Source organism: Marmota monax, unplaced genomic scaffold (assembly GCF_021218885.2).
Source record: "Marmota monax isolate L192 unplaced genomic scaffold, Marmota_monax_Labrador192_F-V1.1 WCK01_AAM20220418_F8-fsc00638, whole genome shotgun sequence".
NCBI lineage: Eukaryota > Metazoa > Chordata > Mammalia > Rodentia > Sciuridae > Marmota > Marmota monax.
Genome location: NW_026693899.1, coordinates 49,182 through 67,698, shown reverse-complemented (window position 1 = coordinate 67,698; position 18,517 = coordinate 49,182). Strand labels below are relative to the sequence as shown.

Below are 18,517 nucleotides of genomic sequence, written 5' to 3'. Positions count from 1 at the left end.
CATTTCATATAATACTAATAGAGTATTTATAGGAAATTAGTATTTTCTGATTTTTTAACCCAGAGTTGTAAATTCAAAATTATTTACACAAACCATTATGCATATTCCCTTTTCATGCTTTCTTTGCTTGTGTTTTTTTGTTTGTTTTGTTTGTTTGTTTATTTGTTTACTTTTTAATTGTGGGGATTGAACACAGAATCTTTTCCATGCTAAGCAGTGGCTCTACCACAAAGCTTTACCTCTGATTCATTGGAGGTTTGGGTAATTCCAAGATTCAGGAAATTGTCCCCAGAGCACCGAAATGAGTCCCTTCATCATAGGAAAATGTGAAATTGAAATAGTACCTGGTAAATCCAAAGAACTTAATCAGTTGCTGTGTTTTATTTCACATGTCATTTGATACCTTGTTTAACAGTCTAGAGTTTCTTATTCCAGAGACTCAGCTTTGTCCTTTATTTACTTAATGAAACTTCATTTTATATTGGTCACAGAAAATGATATATCCTCTGTGTTTATTGGATCATTCCCTCCATTCTGGCCTGGTTCCCTCTTTTTGGCACTTCTGTCACCTGCTTATTTATCTCGGCTCATGCATATGCTCTCCACACTCACCCTGTCCCCAGCATTTGGAACCATCTAGCTACAATGCAAATGTGACTATGAACCTCTCTCTAGAGCATGAAAGGCCAGCTTTTAAAATTACCCAGAAATCTTTCGTGAGTTCAGCCTAACTCTATTTCTTCTTTTGCCTTCACTGTCCTCTGGCATTGCTCCTGAGCAGCCCTGTATTTTCAGGCACATACTGACCCACTTAATGCTTGACTCTGTGTCCAGCTACAGCCTTTCAAGCTCTTTCCACTTTCTGCCTCTGACTGGTAACCTCACTTCATTTAGTCTCTGCTGAGTCCTAGCTTCAGGAAGCCATGATCCCTAGCATCTTTTTACTCTCTTCTCACTTACAAAAGGAGCATAATCAATTTTGGGTTCAAATAAACTGTTGATGCCAAATGATGTAAAAGAAGTCACCTCAAGTCTAGGAGCCAAAGGGCTAGACAAGGGAAGGAGTAATTTACACCTCAGCTAGTAGATATCCAATTGAACTGTGGCTGAAATACTAAGGCACTCCAAGGAAAGAAAAACCACTTTATGACAAGCAGATTCATAATTATGCAGAACTGAACAATCTGGGTCTGACAGAAGAACACAGTTTTCAGAATAATGAAGAAAATATTTTAAATACAAGATGTTCATTGATAACAGTATAGAAAATATCAGCCATTGTGGAAATGACTACTGAATACTAGTTGTTTTTATAAGTTACTGTTTTGAGGAAGAGAATAGCAAATTTTGTGAATCCCCACATTTCTATAGTGTTTTTAAAATTTGCTTCTGGCAACTTTTCATTCATCTTGAGTGGATATACCTTTGAGATATTTTTGTGTCATGAACCTGGTGATATGTAGTGTCTCCCCAGGTCAGGAACACTGTTGAAGTCTTACATCACTAAATACATTTCCTTAAATAATCAGTATTTGCTGGGTCCAGCCGGTCACTTCTAAACACACGTGCTTGGGAGACTGAGACAGGAGCATGGCAAGCCTCAGGCCAGAACAAACACTTTACGACCTAGCCTCCCCCAAAAAAAAAAAAAAAAAAATATATATATTTATTTATTTGGATACAACTCTGGCAGAGAGCTTGTCAATGTTGTAATTTAACCCAGAGGGTTAAATCACCAAATACACACAAGTATACCACAACAATAAACAATTAAAAAGGTAAATAATCACCTAAAATTCAATCTTATTATTACTTTTTATTTTTGACAGACTTCATTCTCTCTAAATGTTCTAAGTAGTTTAAGAATATCTACATAATTTTCAGCTGATCTACTTTGGTTCTCATCATCTGAAGAAGAGGAGGAAGGTCTTGATGGCACCAAAAAATAAGCAGCCACAGGTATGTATACACATCCTTTTAAATTTCTGGTTTCTTCTTGTTTTGCTTGTTTTAAGAAAATCAATAAGGCCAAATTGAATTATCTTTCATAACATTGCTTTGAAATCCAAAGATGGTAATTTAATATTTGAGTCTAAAAGAATTGAACTGGTTATGAATCTGAAAATAACATTAGAATTCATGATAACATATAGGTAAACATTATCCTTGTGATCGAGGCAGAAATTTTCCAAATATTGTTTGTGCTTCCATTTTTATAACCATCTTAAATGATGAAGGAGTTATAATTAAGTGGTTTTGTGAATACCCATTTGAATTAATGAACATATATAGTGGCAACGGTCATTGAATGGATTTATGGTAAAGGATGGTCCTTCCCAGTGGCTCAATTTTTGTTACATATGAGCATGCTTTCATGCCAAGGTGAAGATTTTCATACAGCCTAGCCATCAGTGTCTCTGTCAATGCAAATAGTATAACCTCAAAAAAGATACCCAATGACCTGTTAAGGAAATTGAAACCTCCCAGAATGGAACCATTGCTTTTGGGTAAAAGCAGGAACTTTCTAGGTTTTTTTTTTCCCTTTCCATACCATAAAGTAGTCAATATTATTAACATCTTTATCTAAACTCTTTAGTGAATAATAGAAAAAAAAAAGGATTTGAATGCTGTTTTTTGAGAATTTAGGAATTTGAGGTGTTTCTTGCCTTTTTTTCTTATTGTCTGTGTTAGTAAGGCCAAGGTTTTGCATGTATTTGGATGGTTTTCTCTTCCGAGTATATGTGTGTGTCCTTTAGTGCAAAGCTTTCTCTTTAAAATACATCCTGGGCAGGGGTGATATTTCAGTGTCAAGTATCCATCTTGATATGACCAAGGTGCAAGGTTCATCCACCAGGACCTTTTGAAGAGTAGAGAATAACTTCCAGTAAGAATAACAGTTTAAAACATGTATCACCTATAAAGGAAATGCTTGTTTAAAGTGATCTCTCTAAGTCCACAAACTAGAGAGGAAAACAGTGTACACCTAGTTGAGGAAATAGGCAGTACTGGTCATAAAATTATTAAGGTGAAATTCAATAAGGAAGGACATTGAAACTGATGTGATTAAACATCACCTTATCTGATGGTGATTTGGTAATGGAGTACACAAGCTGAGTTTCTCTCAGTTTGGGGTGTGCCCCCAGAGCCACTGAATTCAGTGGTAGTGGAGTACACAAGCTGAGATTCTCTCAGTTATGCCCAGCTCCTTGCATGGGGGTGCTTAGGGAAGGTTATCACTGCAAATGAAAACTTACCTTCAGTATTTTTATTTTTCCTCTCAGGGATGTGGTATGTTTGTCTGATAAAACCTCTCACCATGGAGTCTGGAAACTGTTTTGTGATGCAGACCCCAATTGGGGACTCCTGCAGTCAGTGATCTCAGGGGTGCGCAAGGTTCCAAGTGTCTTAGGGATTTCTTGGCACTCTGTTTCAACATGGTAGATGAGGTCTGTTGGCAGAATCTGTGCTTTGTTCTGGAAAATATAGGAACATATTTTCTTACGAGACCTTGCCCCCCTCTCCTGGATCTTTCTGTCTCTCGAATTACTTACTGCATAGTTTATCTCCCTCACAACCACTGTTCTTAAAGCACCTATTTGAAATGTGCAGTGCCCCTGTTGGCCTCTACATTATAGATTGTCAGGTGGCACAACACACCTCTTGCAGATAGGAGTTTTCAGCACATTCCCTTCAGTCTCTCTCATAAACCCATAGTATCATGTCTAACAACCACCGTCCTGTGAGGAGAGCTTGCACCTGCAGCTTGGAAATACAAAACAGGCAGTTCCTTCTGACCTGTCACACAGACAGACACTTGCAAAAGGGGCTGGACCACATGGGTCCGTTACAATCACCCTTCTATTTTAAGGGAATAGTTTAGAACCACCTATGTGGCAGAAATTGGAGCAAATATTTCAAAAGCCACTAATCATGGTAGGTTGACATACATGTATATCTGCTCATATGTATGGTGCTGCATGATATGACTTTTCTACCAGATACATCCCTGGCATGACATCACAGAACAGCAAACATGACATCAGAATAAAAGTGCCCTGGGTTTTTTTAGTCCTCCATAGACCACAAGACCTACTGTAGCTGCCCACAGCTGTTGTGTCTCTGTTTCTCATTTTCTCCCCCAGACCCAACCAGAATAGTGTTGGTGTGTGCCTCCAGAGCCAATGAATTCATGACACAGTAAAGTATTGGAAATATATTTTTTTTAATTCTGAGGTTTCTGATCTCTGATGAGAAATGACTAGAAAAAGGACTCTGAGTAAAGGTGGCTTCTGTCCAGCACCCTGATACTGCTAGCAGGAATTTGCAGTCCATTCATTCCTCTGGGCTGATTGTGTATTGTAAATTGCACTGCTACAAAACAGTGATGTTGACATATCTCACAAACTGACTTTTACTTCCTCATGACAAATACCAAGGTGTACTATGGCTTGGTGTTGAGGTGGTTATATTCCTAGTTTTCATGAGGAACCTCCACACTGCTGTCCAGAGTAGAAGTTTTTATGTTCAGGCTCACAAGTAATGTATGAGAGTGTCTACTTCTTTCTCCATCAACTAATGGGATTGGTAGAATTCTCCTTCTCAGCTCACTAGAGGGGAGCTTTCCTTTTTCCACCCTGTGCAATTTTACCCTAAAACTGCAGCAGGATATTTCTCCTATTGTCATGACACCTGATGGAATCAGGGTCACTCCAGGTGAATTGGACTGGCACTAAATAACTGCACAGACACAGAAAATACTTTTTTTGGGGAGATCAGGATTACTCCTCAGCCTCAGCTCCCACAAGGGAGCCATAGAAAGGCACAAGAGGCAGGCAAAAGAGAGAAAGCATGCTTGAAACCCACCTATTTATTGGGGAGAAGCCATTCAAAGAATATTCCATCCAAATAAGGCAAGGGGTCAAATTTAAGAGGGTGGAGTTTTGCTTTGTCATGTCTTGGTTAGCAGTTTGGCTGACATTTTGGAAATTCACACTCATCTCAAGTGCTGTGTGGGGAATCACAGGCAGAGTGAACAAAAAGGCACACAATATATCATATAGCCCAATCAGGCAGCTGCTATTTCAGACTAGTTTTCCTCATATACTCAAATGTGCATAGCTCACACACATAGCCCATGAATGATTCACAACATCCCATGAGTTTATTTACTATTCTAAAAGCCAAAATTTTGGGTTTCATTTCATCTGAGGCTCCCTACAGTACCTCTCCAGTATTTTTCCATAGCTGCTCTTTTTCATCCAGAAAGCGCACACCAGTCAATATGACTCAAGCTCTGAAAATTGGGAAGTGCTGTATATATTTGGGCTGCCATCTTTCTTCATTGGTGTACTTTTTAGTTCTCTCTCAAAGGAACAAGTTGTTTGCTCTACCCAGATTGTGTGTGCTGCTTTGTAACAGTAAGATAGAAACATTTCTTCATCCTACTTTGTCATTTTATTAAACTGGATTTTTTTCTCGGTGAAACATTTACTAAAAGGTTTTTAGATCCTGTGAGACTGTGATGACCAAAATGAGGCAAGTCCAACAGTGTCTCATTTCTTCTCAACATCATATGATTCCAACTCTCTCATCACACCAAGTCACATATTTTAACAATAAAAAATTCCATAAGTCCATTTTTTAAATTGTATAATGCAACATGATATTATGTATGTTTCTCAAGACTGTTCTAATTAAGTATTTAATGCATTGTTTGTGGTGGGGGTGTGAGATATGGTTGGTTACACAATTAGAGTACATACATTTCTGTTAGTGTATTGTCAGGGAATGCCATCTCTATGACATCCATCCTGCTTTTACCAAATCATGAGCCATAGGAAGATAAAGAGTTCAGCTTCATCTGGAGCACAAATGCTAGGTTCTCCTGTGGAAAGTGTGACTGTTCAAATCTGTAATTGTCTATGTTTTAATTAGCTGCTTTCAAGATCAAAATTTGGGTGATGCCTGAAAGAGTGATGATGAAGTCTTCATGCAGCACATTGGGTGATTCATTTTGCAGATATTCTCTGAGGGTGGTCTATACATGTGCATTTCTCACTCATACAGAGAGAAACATCATACAGCAAAAGAGAAAGCAGACGGACATGCCCATGGTAAGAACTACATACTCTATTCAGTTATTTGAACAGAATATTGATTTCTAACATGAGCACTGGTATATTCTAATACTTAGAACAATGAACCTAGTAAACATGTAGTAATGAAAAAGCAAGAAAGATAATGAGTTGTCTTCTTTTAGACCAAAATTCCAGCCGCAGGTTATAGTAGGAATGTCCCTCTTAGTTTCTTTACAAGACATGCATACATGACAGGAGACTTGGAAATTGTTAAGTGGAGAGGAAAAGGGAGAAAATAAGCATTATGAAAGGCAGAGAGAGTGAGTACAGTAAGTAAATGAAGAAAAAAGAAGACGTGGAGACAGAGAAATTTCATTCATGTACCTGAAGAACAAGAGCAGCCTATTCAAAATGTGGAAAGAAATGGGAGTTTCCAGTTGTGCACATGACTCAAGGTGTGAATATATTTTCTCACCACTCATTCCTGTCTTGGTTGTCATTAGAAAGGAATTGACAAGTGAAGAATTAATCATGCAGAAAGAAAGTTTTTTTTTAACTGAAATGTTCATGAATCCATGTGTCCAGTCATATGTTTATATAAAAAATCATAATTAAAACAAATTTAGAAAGTTTAAAAATAAGTAATATTGTAGATGTTCTTGCTGCTACCTGGGATGATGCACAGAGGGTAGACACAGCAGGATGGAAAGGGGAAAAGTGTGCAAATGATTATCGACTTATACCTAAATCCATAGGTTTCTAAACTGTACTTTGGACAATTTGGAGAGGAGAAGGGGAATAAACTTTGAGAAAATGCATTCATGACAGGAGAGTTGGAAATTGTGAAGTGGAGAAGAGAAGGGAGAAAATAAGCATTATGAAAGGCAGAGAGAGTAAGTACAGCAAGTAAATGAATACAGCAAGTATATGAATAAGAAAGAACTTCTCATCCTCCAGGTTTGGGAACATCATCGGGTAGAAATCTATCTCTATTATTGGAAGGCACTTGAAGGCAGGGAAATGAGAAGCAGACCAAGTTTAGATCCAAACTATCAAACTCTAATAGATTATCTTTTGGGAACCCTATTGAAAATGCACATTCTGACCTCACTGGTCTGTGCATCCATGTTTTCTTATGGCCAAAGGTGATTCCAATCATCACTATCTGCAGGCCACCATGTAAAGAGGTCAGGAAAGGATTTTCCTTTAGCAAAACTGAGTGCAGAGCCACTGGAACATCAAGTATGACCAAGTGATTGCATACAATTTGTTTTTATTCTGATCTTGTCTCTTGAAGAATGAGAAGGACTCAAAGTACAGAATGTATTTTTCTTAGGTCTAGTCTCTAAATAGGGAATTAAGAAGGAGTGGGGATAATCTATAGGCAAAATGTCAAATGGAAAGAATCAAGACCAGAGATCAAGATGTTGCTTTTGAAAAGTCCCAGGGAAGGAGAAATGTGGAAGGAACAAAATAAGCTAGCAGGGTAATTAATCTTGGAGGAAAGAATGGGGAAACTAAGAGCATGCAATTTAGGGGCTATCAGTATATCTAGCTTCCAAAAATATGTGAGAGACTGTAACTCATCCATCATTTGAATCGTGAGGAGCTGGTAGGTTGGGGACGAATTGCAGCCATGACCATCTCCTCTGTACCTACCAGACATACTGCTTGCTGTGGCTTCAACTTGAGTCATTCTGAGGAGAAAAATTACATTTCAGAATCATTGGTTGTTTTTAAAGACAGCTACTTCTTTCTCTTTCTCTGTTCTCTCTCCTCCCTTCTGTTCTTTCTTTCACTTTTTTCTTTCTTCCTTCCTTTCTTTTGTATTGAAAATATAAAGTCATGGCCCTGAGCATTCTGGAAATTTACTTCATTAATGAGCTACATCCTCATCCTTCAAAAGCTAATTATAATTTTGTGATAGATCAGGCCTTTCATGAATACACTTAAAACACTGTCAAGTAACACTGAACCAAACTCATTTGTAAACAGAAAACTTTATACAGTTTATTCTTTGAACACCCAAACTCTTGGTCATATTTGTGTGTGTGTGTGTGTAATAAATTATTATTGATATCTGATAAAGCTATGCCCTTCCATTTCACCTTTTCCTTTTGGATTGCCATATCTCAAAAGTTTACACCAATCAAACCTTATTTCTTAGATGTAAGACCTATCTGTTCTCATTTGAGGGGATCATGAAACTAATCCAGTTATACCAGAGAATACAGGAAAAGAGGATGCACAAGAGGAACCAGCATCTCATCTGTGAAAACAATAGGTGGTGTAGCTGTCAGTGTCAAAGTATGTATTTCAGGTGACTGATTTAAATATTTCTCTTTGTTGAGAAATGAACCTGACCTTCCCCTGGAATCTGAACACAGATTTAGCCTTACTAAACAAAAATGGAAGGACAAATGGAATAAATGTATACAAACTCAAAATTATAGGGATTAAATCCTTCCAATTGTTTTCTACTAAGATATGTACTATGGCTTTTTTTTGTTTTTACTTTGCCTTTGCCACTGAATCTCTCAGGGCCCTTCTTTGCTTCTCTGATGGAATATTGCTGAGCTTTCCATCAGTCTGCATCTTTGCATTGGTATATGTACCCTTGTCTGTTTTATTTATGGTCATTGGACACATAGTCTCAGATTTGTAAAATGAACAGCATGTTTCACAAAACCTATTCACTAAGTTCCTTTATTTACTTTCAGTCACATGATTGTTGTCAGCCAAAAGCAGCCAGCACATAAACCCAGGAAATAGAGTAGTTTTGTGCACAGCTAACCATGGACCTCAGCTCTATGTTGAGACATCAGTAATATAGGAGTTGTTTTGTCCTCTTCACCTTTGAGAATATATCCTCTTTGTGTTTCAGCCTCACGGGACTCATCTGCTGGCATAAAGGTAATTAAAGTTCTATATTTATACTAAATTATAATTTTGTAGTGAATGAAGTATACATTCTTATGTACTATATTCTTTCCAAGCATACTGAGCCCACTATCACAGTGCCCCTTCCATGGAAAGGACTAGGCAAGGTGAAAGAAAAGATAGTAAAATCAGGTAAGTTTTGCATTACAACATTCTGGGGAAATACTATGTTAAAACAATTGAAATGCTAGCAGCCTTCCCACATGTAAGGTTGTTTTCCCAATGAGGTGGGAGGATTTGCCCCACAATGTCAGTCATTAGTTACAGCAAATTATCTCTTTTCTGTGTTTCTGGGAATATCCTCTCCATTCTGAACTGCTTCTCCTCCATTTTATACTGTTACATTCTCCCTGTTTCCAGCATTTGGAGTGATCTAGCTACCATGAAAATGTCACCGTAAGCCTCTCTTTAGAGTGTGAAAGACCAACCTTTTAAATTTTTTTAGAAATTTTTCCTAATAAGTGCTGTGCCTCATTCTGTATCTTTATGCCTTTCCCTTACGTCCACTGTCCTCTGGCATTAGTCCTCACCAATTCTTCATTAAGACAAATACTGACCTACAGCATTTCATGTTCTTACTATCTCCTGCTCTCTGGATAGTCACCTCTCACCTGTCTCTGTGAGAGGTGAGTAGCCAGAAAAACCACCATTCCTGGCACCTTTTCCCTGCCTTCTTAGGTCCCAGTGCGCTTCAGCTTGTTACATTGGCTGTCAGACACATAGGTTCTCCTTTGCCCTTCCCCCAGAAGTCCCGTGGGTAGAGTCTAATCTGTATCAGTTTCTACCACATTTCATCAGGCACAACTTAGGTCCCTTGAAAGGCACTGTCATGATCCGTGTGTGTGTGTGTGTGTGTGTGTGTGTTGTTTAGAGAAACTGAACCAAAGAAACTACTGTGGCACTCTTGCCTGAGAATGGCTACAGCCTCAGCACTTCCATCACCCACTGAGAGAACAGCATGCTTTTTAAGCACCAGTGCATAGTGCAGTCTTTTTGACAGATCAGTTTAGGCAGCATTTTTGATCTCAGGTTTCTCCTTAACAGGACACACCATGGCACAACTTAGAATGCAACTTTTTCTCCTCTCCCTCCCTTGGTCAGAGGCAGACCTGCTTTGGTGTTTAAATGCAGATTGTGGGCTTTCTTTGTTCATGGTACAGATTTCTGGATCCCTAAGACCTTCTGAGTGTCCAGAATTTCTAGGGATTTGAATAAATTCCCTCTTTCACTCACCTTTCTAAGAAGCTCTTCACCCACTTTTTTCATCTCTATGTGATGGTGCAGCTTAGAATGCAGCTTACTCTATGCCAACATTTTCCCAGAATCAGCCCTTTTTTCCATGTAGATTTTGAAGTTTGTTTCTGAGCAAATTTCATTGATCATGAGTAGATGAATATTGGCAATATAGTGTGCATTGAACCCGGTATCCAGTCATGCCTCTACAAGGAGTTGGTTGATGATTTGAATAAGAAAAATACTCCCTGAAGAACTCAGTGTTTGTTGGGTGCAAATGAGCACATCTTTATTCACAGCTTCTTAGAAGTCCAAGACTGAAGAATGGCTGTGTTCATTCCAGTCAGAGGACTCCGAATGCCAATTAAAACAGCCATGGGATAGAAATAAGGGGTAGAGAATTTCACAAGAATGCACAAGTCCCTCTGTCCACTCCCAAGGTGCATACACAAAGAAAGAAAAAGAAAAAAGAAAAACTGTGGAAAGATGAAACCAGTAATTATTCACCTAACATTAAACTTAATTGGAAAGCATATTTGGGAATATTAAGTTGTATTGGTGTTACAATTACTTCTTTGTATTTGGATTGACATACCCTCTTTCTAACTCAGTTCTAAGGAATGTGAGTAAATGTATTCATTTGTCAGCAGAGACTCATTTTGACATGACTTCAGAGGAAGAGCACAAAAGTTTTGATGATGCTCAACATACCCAGCCTCAGGTATGTCAACATGTAAAGCATTTCTTCCTGGTTTCCCTTGTTTTTTCTTGGTTGAAGAAAGTAAAGGAAGCCAAAATAAAATACATTTTAAATAGTCTTTTAGAGTTCAGGCATTATAATGTACTACTCATGTCTACACTCCACTGGTTAGAGTCTGAAAATAGCATTAGAAATCATGTCAACTAAAATTTATTTTGTCATGGAGGCAAAATGATTCTAAATGTCACTTGTGCTTCCACATGGATAAACTTTTAAAAATAAAAAGTTGAGACTAAATTTGAGAATAAAGAATAACCACCTGGATTATGAATGGTGTAAGTGTAATGGCCATTGAATACATTCATGTGACGTGATTGTTGCCAAAGGGCTCAAAATTCTAATGAAAATCACTAGTTATCCACTCCAAGTTGAATGATTTTTTTTCCTGTGGTGACCTTTTCATTTTGTTTCTCATCCTTGCAGAAAAATCAGTCAATATGTTGAATATTTTTATCAAAATCTCTTTAGTTTGTTAAAGAAATGTATTTGGGTACAATAATGGGGGTATGATTGAATTTGGAGATGCCATCTCACCTTGTTTTCTCATGATGCCAGAATTCCTAGGGCAAGGTTTAGGTAGCATACATCTAGATGTATTTCACTTGGCTGGCATGTGTAAGACCTTGGATGTGCAGCTTTCCCTTTGGGATGTGTCCGGGCAGGGGCCCTATTCTAGTGTCAGATCCCCAACAGAACACCCAAGTCTCATATTTTAAAACTAAATCTTTGTCAGTTGAGTTTTTAAAACGTGTAATCCCATTTAGTATGAAGCATATTCTTCAAAACTCTTTTAAATAAAACTTGAAAACCTTCTCACATTTGATGAAGAATGTGAAGTCGGGTGAGTTACAATGAATATCATTCCTCCTGTGCTTCAGAGTGTGTACACATTTGTTAGAATGTTGTCATGGAATGCCTTTTCTGTGACATCCATCCTGCTTTTGCCAAATCAGTAACCATAGGAAGATAAAGAGTTCAGCTTCATCTGAAGCACAAATGCTAGCTTCCCCTGTGGAAATTATGACTGTTTAGTCTGTACTTGTCTACATTTTAGTTAGCTGCTTTTAAGATCAATATTTGGGTGATGTCTGAAAGAGTGCTCATGAAGTCTTTATGCAGCTCATTGGGTGATTTATTGTGCAGGTATTCTCTGAAGGTGGTCTATAGATGTGTATTTCTCACTCATCTACAGAGAAACATCATACAGCAAAAGAAAAATCAGACAGACATGCTCATGGTAAGAACTACATACTGTTCTTTGGACAGAATATTGATTTCTAACATGATCACTGGTGTATTCTAATACTTGGAAAAATGAACCTAGTAAACATGTAGTAATGAAAAAGAAAGAAAGATAATGAGTTGTCTTCTTTAAGACCAAATTCCAGTTGCAGGTTATAGTGGGAGTGTCTCTCTTAGTTTCTATACGAGACATGCGTACATGACAAGGGAGTTGGCAATCATGAAGTGGAGAGGAGAAAAAGGAATAAACATTGAGAAAGGAAGAGAGAGTGAGTACAGTAAGTAAATGAAAGAAAAAGAAGCTGTGAAGGCAGAGAAATTTCAATCATGTACCAGAAGGAAAAGTCCAGTGTATTGAAAATATGGAAGGAATATGTGGGTTTCCCTTATGAACATGACTGAAGGTATGAGAGAATTTTGTGTTTTGGTTTTGTGTTTTTTCAGGTAGGAACTGAATCAGTACCTATTACTTTATCTGGGATAGACACAGATTGCATAAGATTCTCACTACAAAATATTTTGTTGGAAAGAATACTGTTCTTTACCCTCTACCTTCTTTCTATTGATTTCTCAGTATATTCTCATCTTCCTCAGGGAATCCTTTCTGTAGATCAGTTTCCTTTATTACATCACAAAACTCCTTTTTATATCATCTTTCTGAGTTTATATGTTTTTCTTCTCCATTAGACTTTAAGCTAATGAATAGAAAGAGATCCCATCTACTTTATCTGCAGAGTACAGCAGAATGTGTCACATGTTGTAGGTACTCATCGGTTTAGTGTATGAATAATGCATGTGAAATATACAGCATTAATATATGTAATTACTCACATATTTTGTTTCTTCTTTCCTTTCTTTCTGACAGAGTCTGTTAGCCTGTCGAAATCCCAGAAAGCAATTGTATCACTTCAAAGAATAATAAAGCTTAAAAAAAGTCACTGCTCACAGTGTTCACTACATGTTAAAAAAAAAAAAATTCACACCTGGAAAATGAGATGCATGAGCTAAAAAAGAGGGTATCAAAGTTTAAGCACAAAAATGCAGAATTGAAACAATAACTCCACAATTTGAGGTATTATATTCTAGATTGAAAGAAGGGGTGGAACACTTTCCTTTATTACAGTCAAAATAAGGAGGATAATTTTTTTAACTGATGACCTGTTAGCATTTTCAAGGGAGAAAACTTGAATAAAATATAAAATTCTTACAAATAAGATAACATATTATTAAATGTGATTATTCTAAAAATTAAATGAATATTTTTCCCTGACACAATTTTAATGGCTACATGAAACCCCATCTGCTAGAAATCTGTTTGTTTTACAAACAGAATTTGGGGTTGCTATTTGTTTATATTTTAAGTTATTTTATTAAAATTAACATTTCAATAAATATCATTTAGAAAAAAAATCATTTTCCACTCAGATGCTATGGCATGTGCCTATAATTCCAGAAGCTAGGGAGGCAGAGGCAGGAGGACCAAAAGTTCAAAGCAAGACTAGCAACTTATCAAGGTCCTAAGCAAATTAGTGAGACCCTGTCTCAAAATTTAAAAAAAAAAAGAAAAGAAAAAGGCCTTGGGATGTAGCTTGGTTGTTTAGCTCTTGTGGGTTCAATCTCTGGTACCAAAGGTGGGAGTGAGAACAAAAAAAAAAAGGAAAGAAAAAATTATTTTCTATATATTTCTTTACTTTTAAAAAATATTTCAATATAGAGTTATTTGGTTAAAGTAGGGTAACTTTAAAAAAGATATTTGATCAGAGTTTCTAAATTGCTCTCAAGAAAGTTTGTACTCCACCAATGGATCATTTTCTACTGCCCTGAAACATGTTTTTATACATTTATACTTTTTCTTCTAATGCTTGGGGTCAAACCCAGGGTTTTGTGTGACTAGTATAATGTGCTAGTGCTCAGCTAGACCCTCAGCTACACTTTTATCATTAATATTCATTTAAAAATGAAATGGAACCGATGTGATTCTGCAATCTGTATTTGGGGTAAAATTGGGAGTTCATAACCAACTTGAATGTAATGTATGAAATATGATATGTCAAGAGCTTTATAATGTTTTGAACAACCAATAAAAAAAAGAAAAAAAAAGAAAAAAAAATGAAATGGAAACTGATTATTTGTTATTTTATTCAAATTTACTCTCATTCATAAATCAAATTTGTTCAGAATTCTATATTTAAAGACATAAACTTTTTTATTCTTTTTAGGTTTACATGACAGTAGAGTATATATTGACATAAAGTTATTCTTGTTATGGCTAATATTCCATTGTGCATATATCATATTTTCTTTATCCATTCATCTGTTGAAAAGCATTACTATTTATTATTGGATTAAATATTAGATACTCTCTTGTTCCAAAGTGGATTTTTTTAAGAGTGAAAATTTTTTAATATTTATTTTTTAGTTTTCGGCAGACACAACATCTTTGTTTTTTATGTGGTGCTGAGGATCGAACCCGGGCCCCACGCATGCCAGGTGAGCGTGCTACCGCTTGAGCCACATCCCCAGCCCCAAAGTGGATTTTAATTTGTTTGTAAAATACATAATGATCAACAAGCTAAGTTGAAAGTGTTACCATAAAAGAAACATAATAACAGGTATTAGATTTCTTATTCCAGTTTGGGGTTATAGTAATACAAGATATATATATGTTGAAAGAAGAATTCTGAATGTGCTATTACACTGTAAGTCAATTGTAGGTGTACCTGACATACTTTATGAAGATAAATCATATTACTACTGAATTCATAAATTTGTATATAAACAATAAGTCTTTAAAACTTATTTGACTTGAAATTATCTTTTTAACTGGGGAGGATCTATGATAGTGCAAGAAAAGATAACTTTGAACTTGTCAATTTACCAAATCACTTCAAAATTCTTTTTTGTAGTATCTAAAAGATTAACTAGTAACAGAAACTTACCAAATAACAAATAGTTTTTTTATTATTGCCTTTCAATTATGTATGTTTTGGGGAAGAATAAAGGAGATATTAAAAATGTGTGACTAGAAAGGAAAAGCTTCAGAGAACATAAGGTTTTTATTGAGATACCAAATCAGGATACAGAGAGCCAGAACATAAAAGACTTTTTGTTTTCTAGCAAAAATCAATTGAAAGGTAACCATATTTAACTTCAGATGTACTTTAAAAGAAAAAGAGGCTAAGAGAAAAATGATGATATATTATATGAAAAAAATTAAGGACCCATTAAAAGAAAAAGAAACTGAATATAACAAAGAAAATAAAGTGAGAAAGCAACCTGAAATCTCTGTTTGCACAATACATACAGAATTGGAGACTGCAAGAAATAAGTTTAATTGGGTAAATAAGCCTTCGGTAAAGTTTAAATTTTTACTTTATTTCTTTGGCATTATTTATAAAATCCCTTTAACTTACTCTATGCAGCCATGTTTCAGTTAATGATGGCAATGTGGTCTGAGGAATGTGCTGTTTGGCAATTTTACCTATATGTAGTCATCATGTGTGTGCACTTTCATACACTTTCAGACATCTCCCACAATGCCAGGAAATGCAGACTTCCAGGACCTCCATTTATATGCAGTCTGCTGTCTCCCAAAGCATTGGTATGTGGAGTGTGAACTATTATTTGTGTTTAAAATACAATGTTATCTTACTCTAAAATTAAGTGATGACATCTATCACTAAACCAATTACTACAAATCTTAGCACCTGGTAGATGTTTAGTATTTGTTTCCTTAATGAAGAAGTCAAATTTGATCACTGATATAAGTATAAATTTAAGGCTTTTTTATGTTCACATACAGACTAAATAGTTATGAAACTAGTTAAGACATTTTTTAAAGTTTTTCACAATCACATTTCTGCCTGTATTTAAGAAATATTTTCACTCAGCCAAATTTATCTGTCATTTTTGCAGTTGAAATGTAAGACATTTACTTATAAAGAATAAATCTACTCTCTAATTTTTTAAGGTACCACTCTTAAATTAAGCTTTTAAAGTTCCTACCATCTGCTGATATGTGACCAAAACCTTGCTGAAATAAATTTGTAGATTTTAGCAGAGCAAACTGAAACCCACAATTTCTGTGAGAACAGAATGCCAGAATTTACAATATGGAATTTCGGTAAAATGTCTTTGCAAACAAAAAGAGAGATAGACATGTGCAAAAGAAATAGTTTCCTCTGTTTTCAAATGAGTGAGTGTGTGTGTGTGTGTGTGTGTGTGTGTGTAACATATTTTAAACAGTAATTCTATCCATCATGGAAACGTATAGAAGGTTTTAAATCCATATATTTATAACCATACTATATATATTTTGGGGGTGATGCTGGAATTTTTTGTCTTATTGAATTAAGTAATGTTCTTAATTCAACTCTATTTATCTACATCAGTCCTATGATGACTTTCAGAGTAGCCTTATCAAGAGAAAAGACTTTTAATATTTTCCATAAGAATAGATGATTTTTCTATGATCCTAAAACCCTTGCTTCTAATCGTAGATCTTCTAGTTTAGTTTGGGGAAGTGACTTCGCTCCCTTGTTGTGTTCATATGTGTTATTCCTCCCACTGTTAAGTAAGGAGGAAAAGTGTTGCCAGCAAAGACCCTGGTTTTGAATATAATTTTCTCACTTTTGAGAAGAGAAACAAACAAATATTCTCCTATTTCAGTATAAAACACCTTTGGAAACAATGGCATACTATAATATGTTCTTAGAAATAAATTACTGGTAAGTATTTATTCCTAATCAATAAAGTCAGTTTATTTCCTCTATTATATATTTACTCATGTTTCAAACTTCACTGAGATGAAACAAATGCCACTCAGTAGCAATCTCAGGATTTTCTGAGTATAGCCTTGCACATTTTGCCTTAGTTACCATTCATATAGTGAAATGCAAGCCTTCTTTGATGTTTATCCATTCACAGGACAGAAATAACCGGCTTGGTGGATGAGCACTAGAAGCACAGGCAAAAGACTTGGAGAAAATCTTGCAACTTGCTTGTTTTTAGCCTTGCCCTCATTTTCAGAATAGTGATACAATGTTCATTGATATGCATACATATGATTAGTGCCATTCCTAGATATATCATTTATCAATAGATGCAATTCTCATACCTGGATACAGAATGTTAGAAAAAAGCATATGTGAAGAATATATTCAGTAAAAGACCACATTCCTCTTCCCTAACCTCCCTCCTCTTTGCCCAAACAAATTTCCTCCATTTTTTCCAATGTCTCTTCTCTCCTCACTATGGATCTACATCCACATATCAGAGAGAACATTTGCCCTTTGGTTTGGGGGGTTTGGCTTACTTCACTTAGCATGATATTCTTCAAGTACATCCATTTTTCTGCAAATGCCATAGTTTTATTCTCTTTTAATGCTGAGTAATATTCCATTGTGTATATATACTGCAGTTTCTTTGTCCATTCATCTATTGAAGAACATCTAGATTGCTTCCACAGTTTAGCTATTGTCAATTGAGCTGCTATGAACATTGATGTAGCTGAATTACTATAGTATACTTATTTTAAGTCCTTTGTATATAAACTAAGGAGTGGGAGAGCTGAGTCAAATGGTGGTTCCATTCCAAGTTTTCTAAGAAATATCTATACTGCTTTGAAGTATAGATAAAAGTATAGATAAAATTGGTTGCACTAATTTTCAGTCTCACCAGCAATGTATGAGTGTGCCTTTTCTCCTACATTCTTACCAATATTTATTGTTTTCTGTGTTTTTGATAACTGCCATTCTGGGTAGTTTTTATTTACATTTCTCTAATGTGATTCCAATTAAAATTTCAATGTCATTCTTTATAGAAGTAGAAAAAGAAATCTTGAAATTTGTTTGGAAAAAATAAGAGACAGAGAATAGCCAAAACAATTTTTAGTATGAAGAGTTAAGCAGGAGGCATCACAATACCAGAAGTATATTACAAAGCAATAGTAACAAAATGACATGGTATTGGCACCAAAATAGACATGTAGACCAATAGTACAGAATAGAAGTCAGAGACAAACTCTCAGAAATAGTTATCTCATACTAGACAAAGGCGCCAAAAACATACATTCGACTATTTCTCTTAAATAGTTTTCATTGCCAACTTGTTCTTGAAGCAAATGGCAGAATACAGAATGTCTAATTTCTTACTACTAAGCAATTCATTTAAAAAAATATACCTAAGTATTTTATCTCTCACCCTTATTTCCACCTTCATGTCCTGGTGAAAGATATCAGTAGAGGTTCATTTGCAATATGTTATG

At 35.8% G+C, this 18,517-nt stretch overlaps 1 protein-coding gene across 4 annotated transcripts in view; it reads left to right on the top strand.

Annotated features, from left to right (window-relative positions):
• Positions 1 to 13,190, top strand: part of LOC124105659 (uncharacterized) — a 64,844-nt gene extending 51,654 nt beyond the window's left edge. Inside the window, exons 5-10 of one of the 4 annotated variants that reach the window (XM_046462873.2) lie at positions 1,885 to 1,959; positions 6,020 to 6,113; positions 8,962 to 8,990; positions 9,074 to 9,149; positions 10,901 to 10,971; positions 12,154 to 13,190. In XM_046462873.2, coding sequence (XP_046318829.1) covers positions 1,885 to 1,959; positions 6,020 to 6,113; positions 8,962 to 8,990; positions 9,074 to 9,149; positions 10,901 to 10,971; positions 12,154 to 12,177 — 369 coding nt within the window. In that variant the 3' untranslated portion in view covers positions 12,178 to 13,190. Of the gene's footprint in view, positions 1 to 1,884; positions 1,960 to 6,019; positions 6,114 to 8,961; positions 8,991 to 9,073; positions 9,150 to 10,897; positions 10,972 to 12,153 lie in introns of all 4 variants that reach the window. The other 3 variants (XM_046462872.2, XM_058585175.1, XM_058585174.1) reach the window with 3 other exon arrangements.
• Positions 13,191 to 18,517: the final 5,327 nt, after the last annotated feature.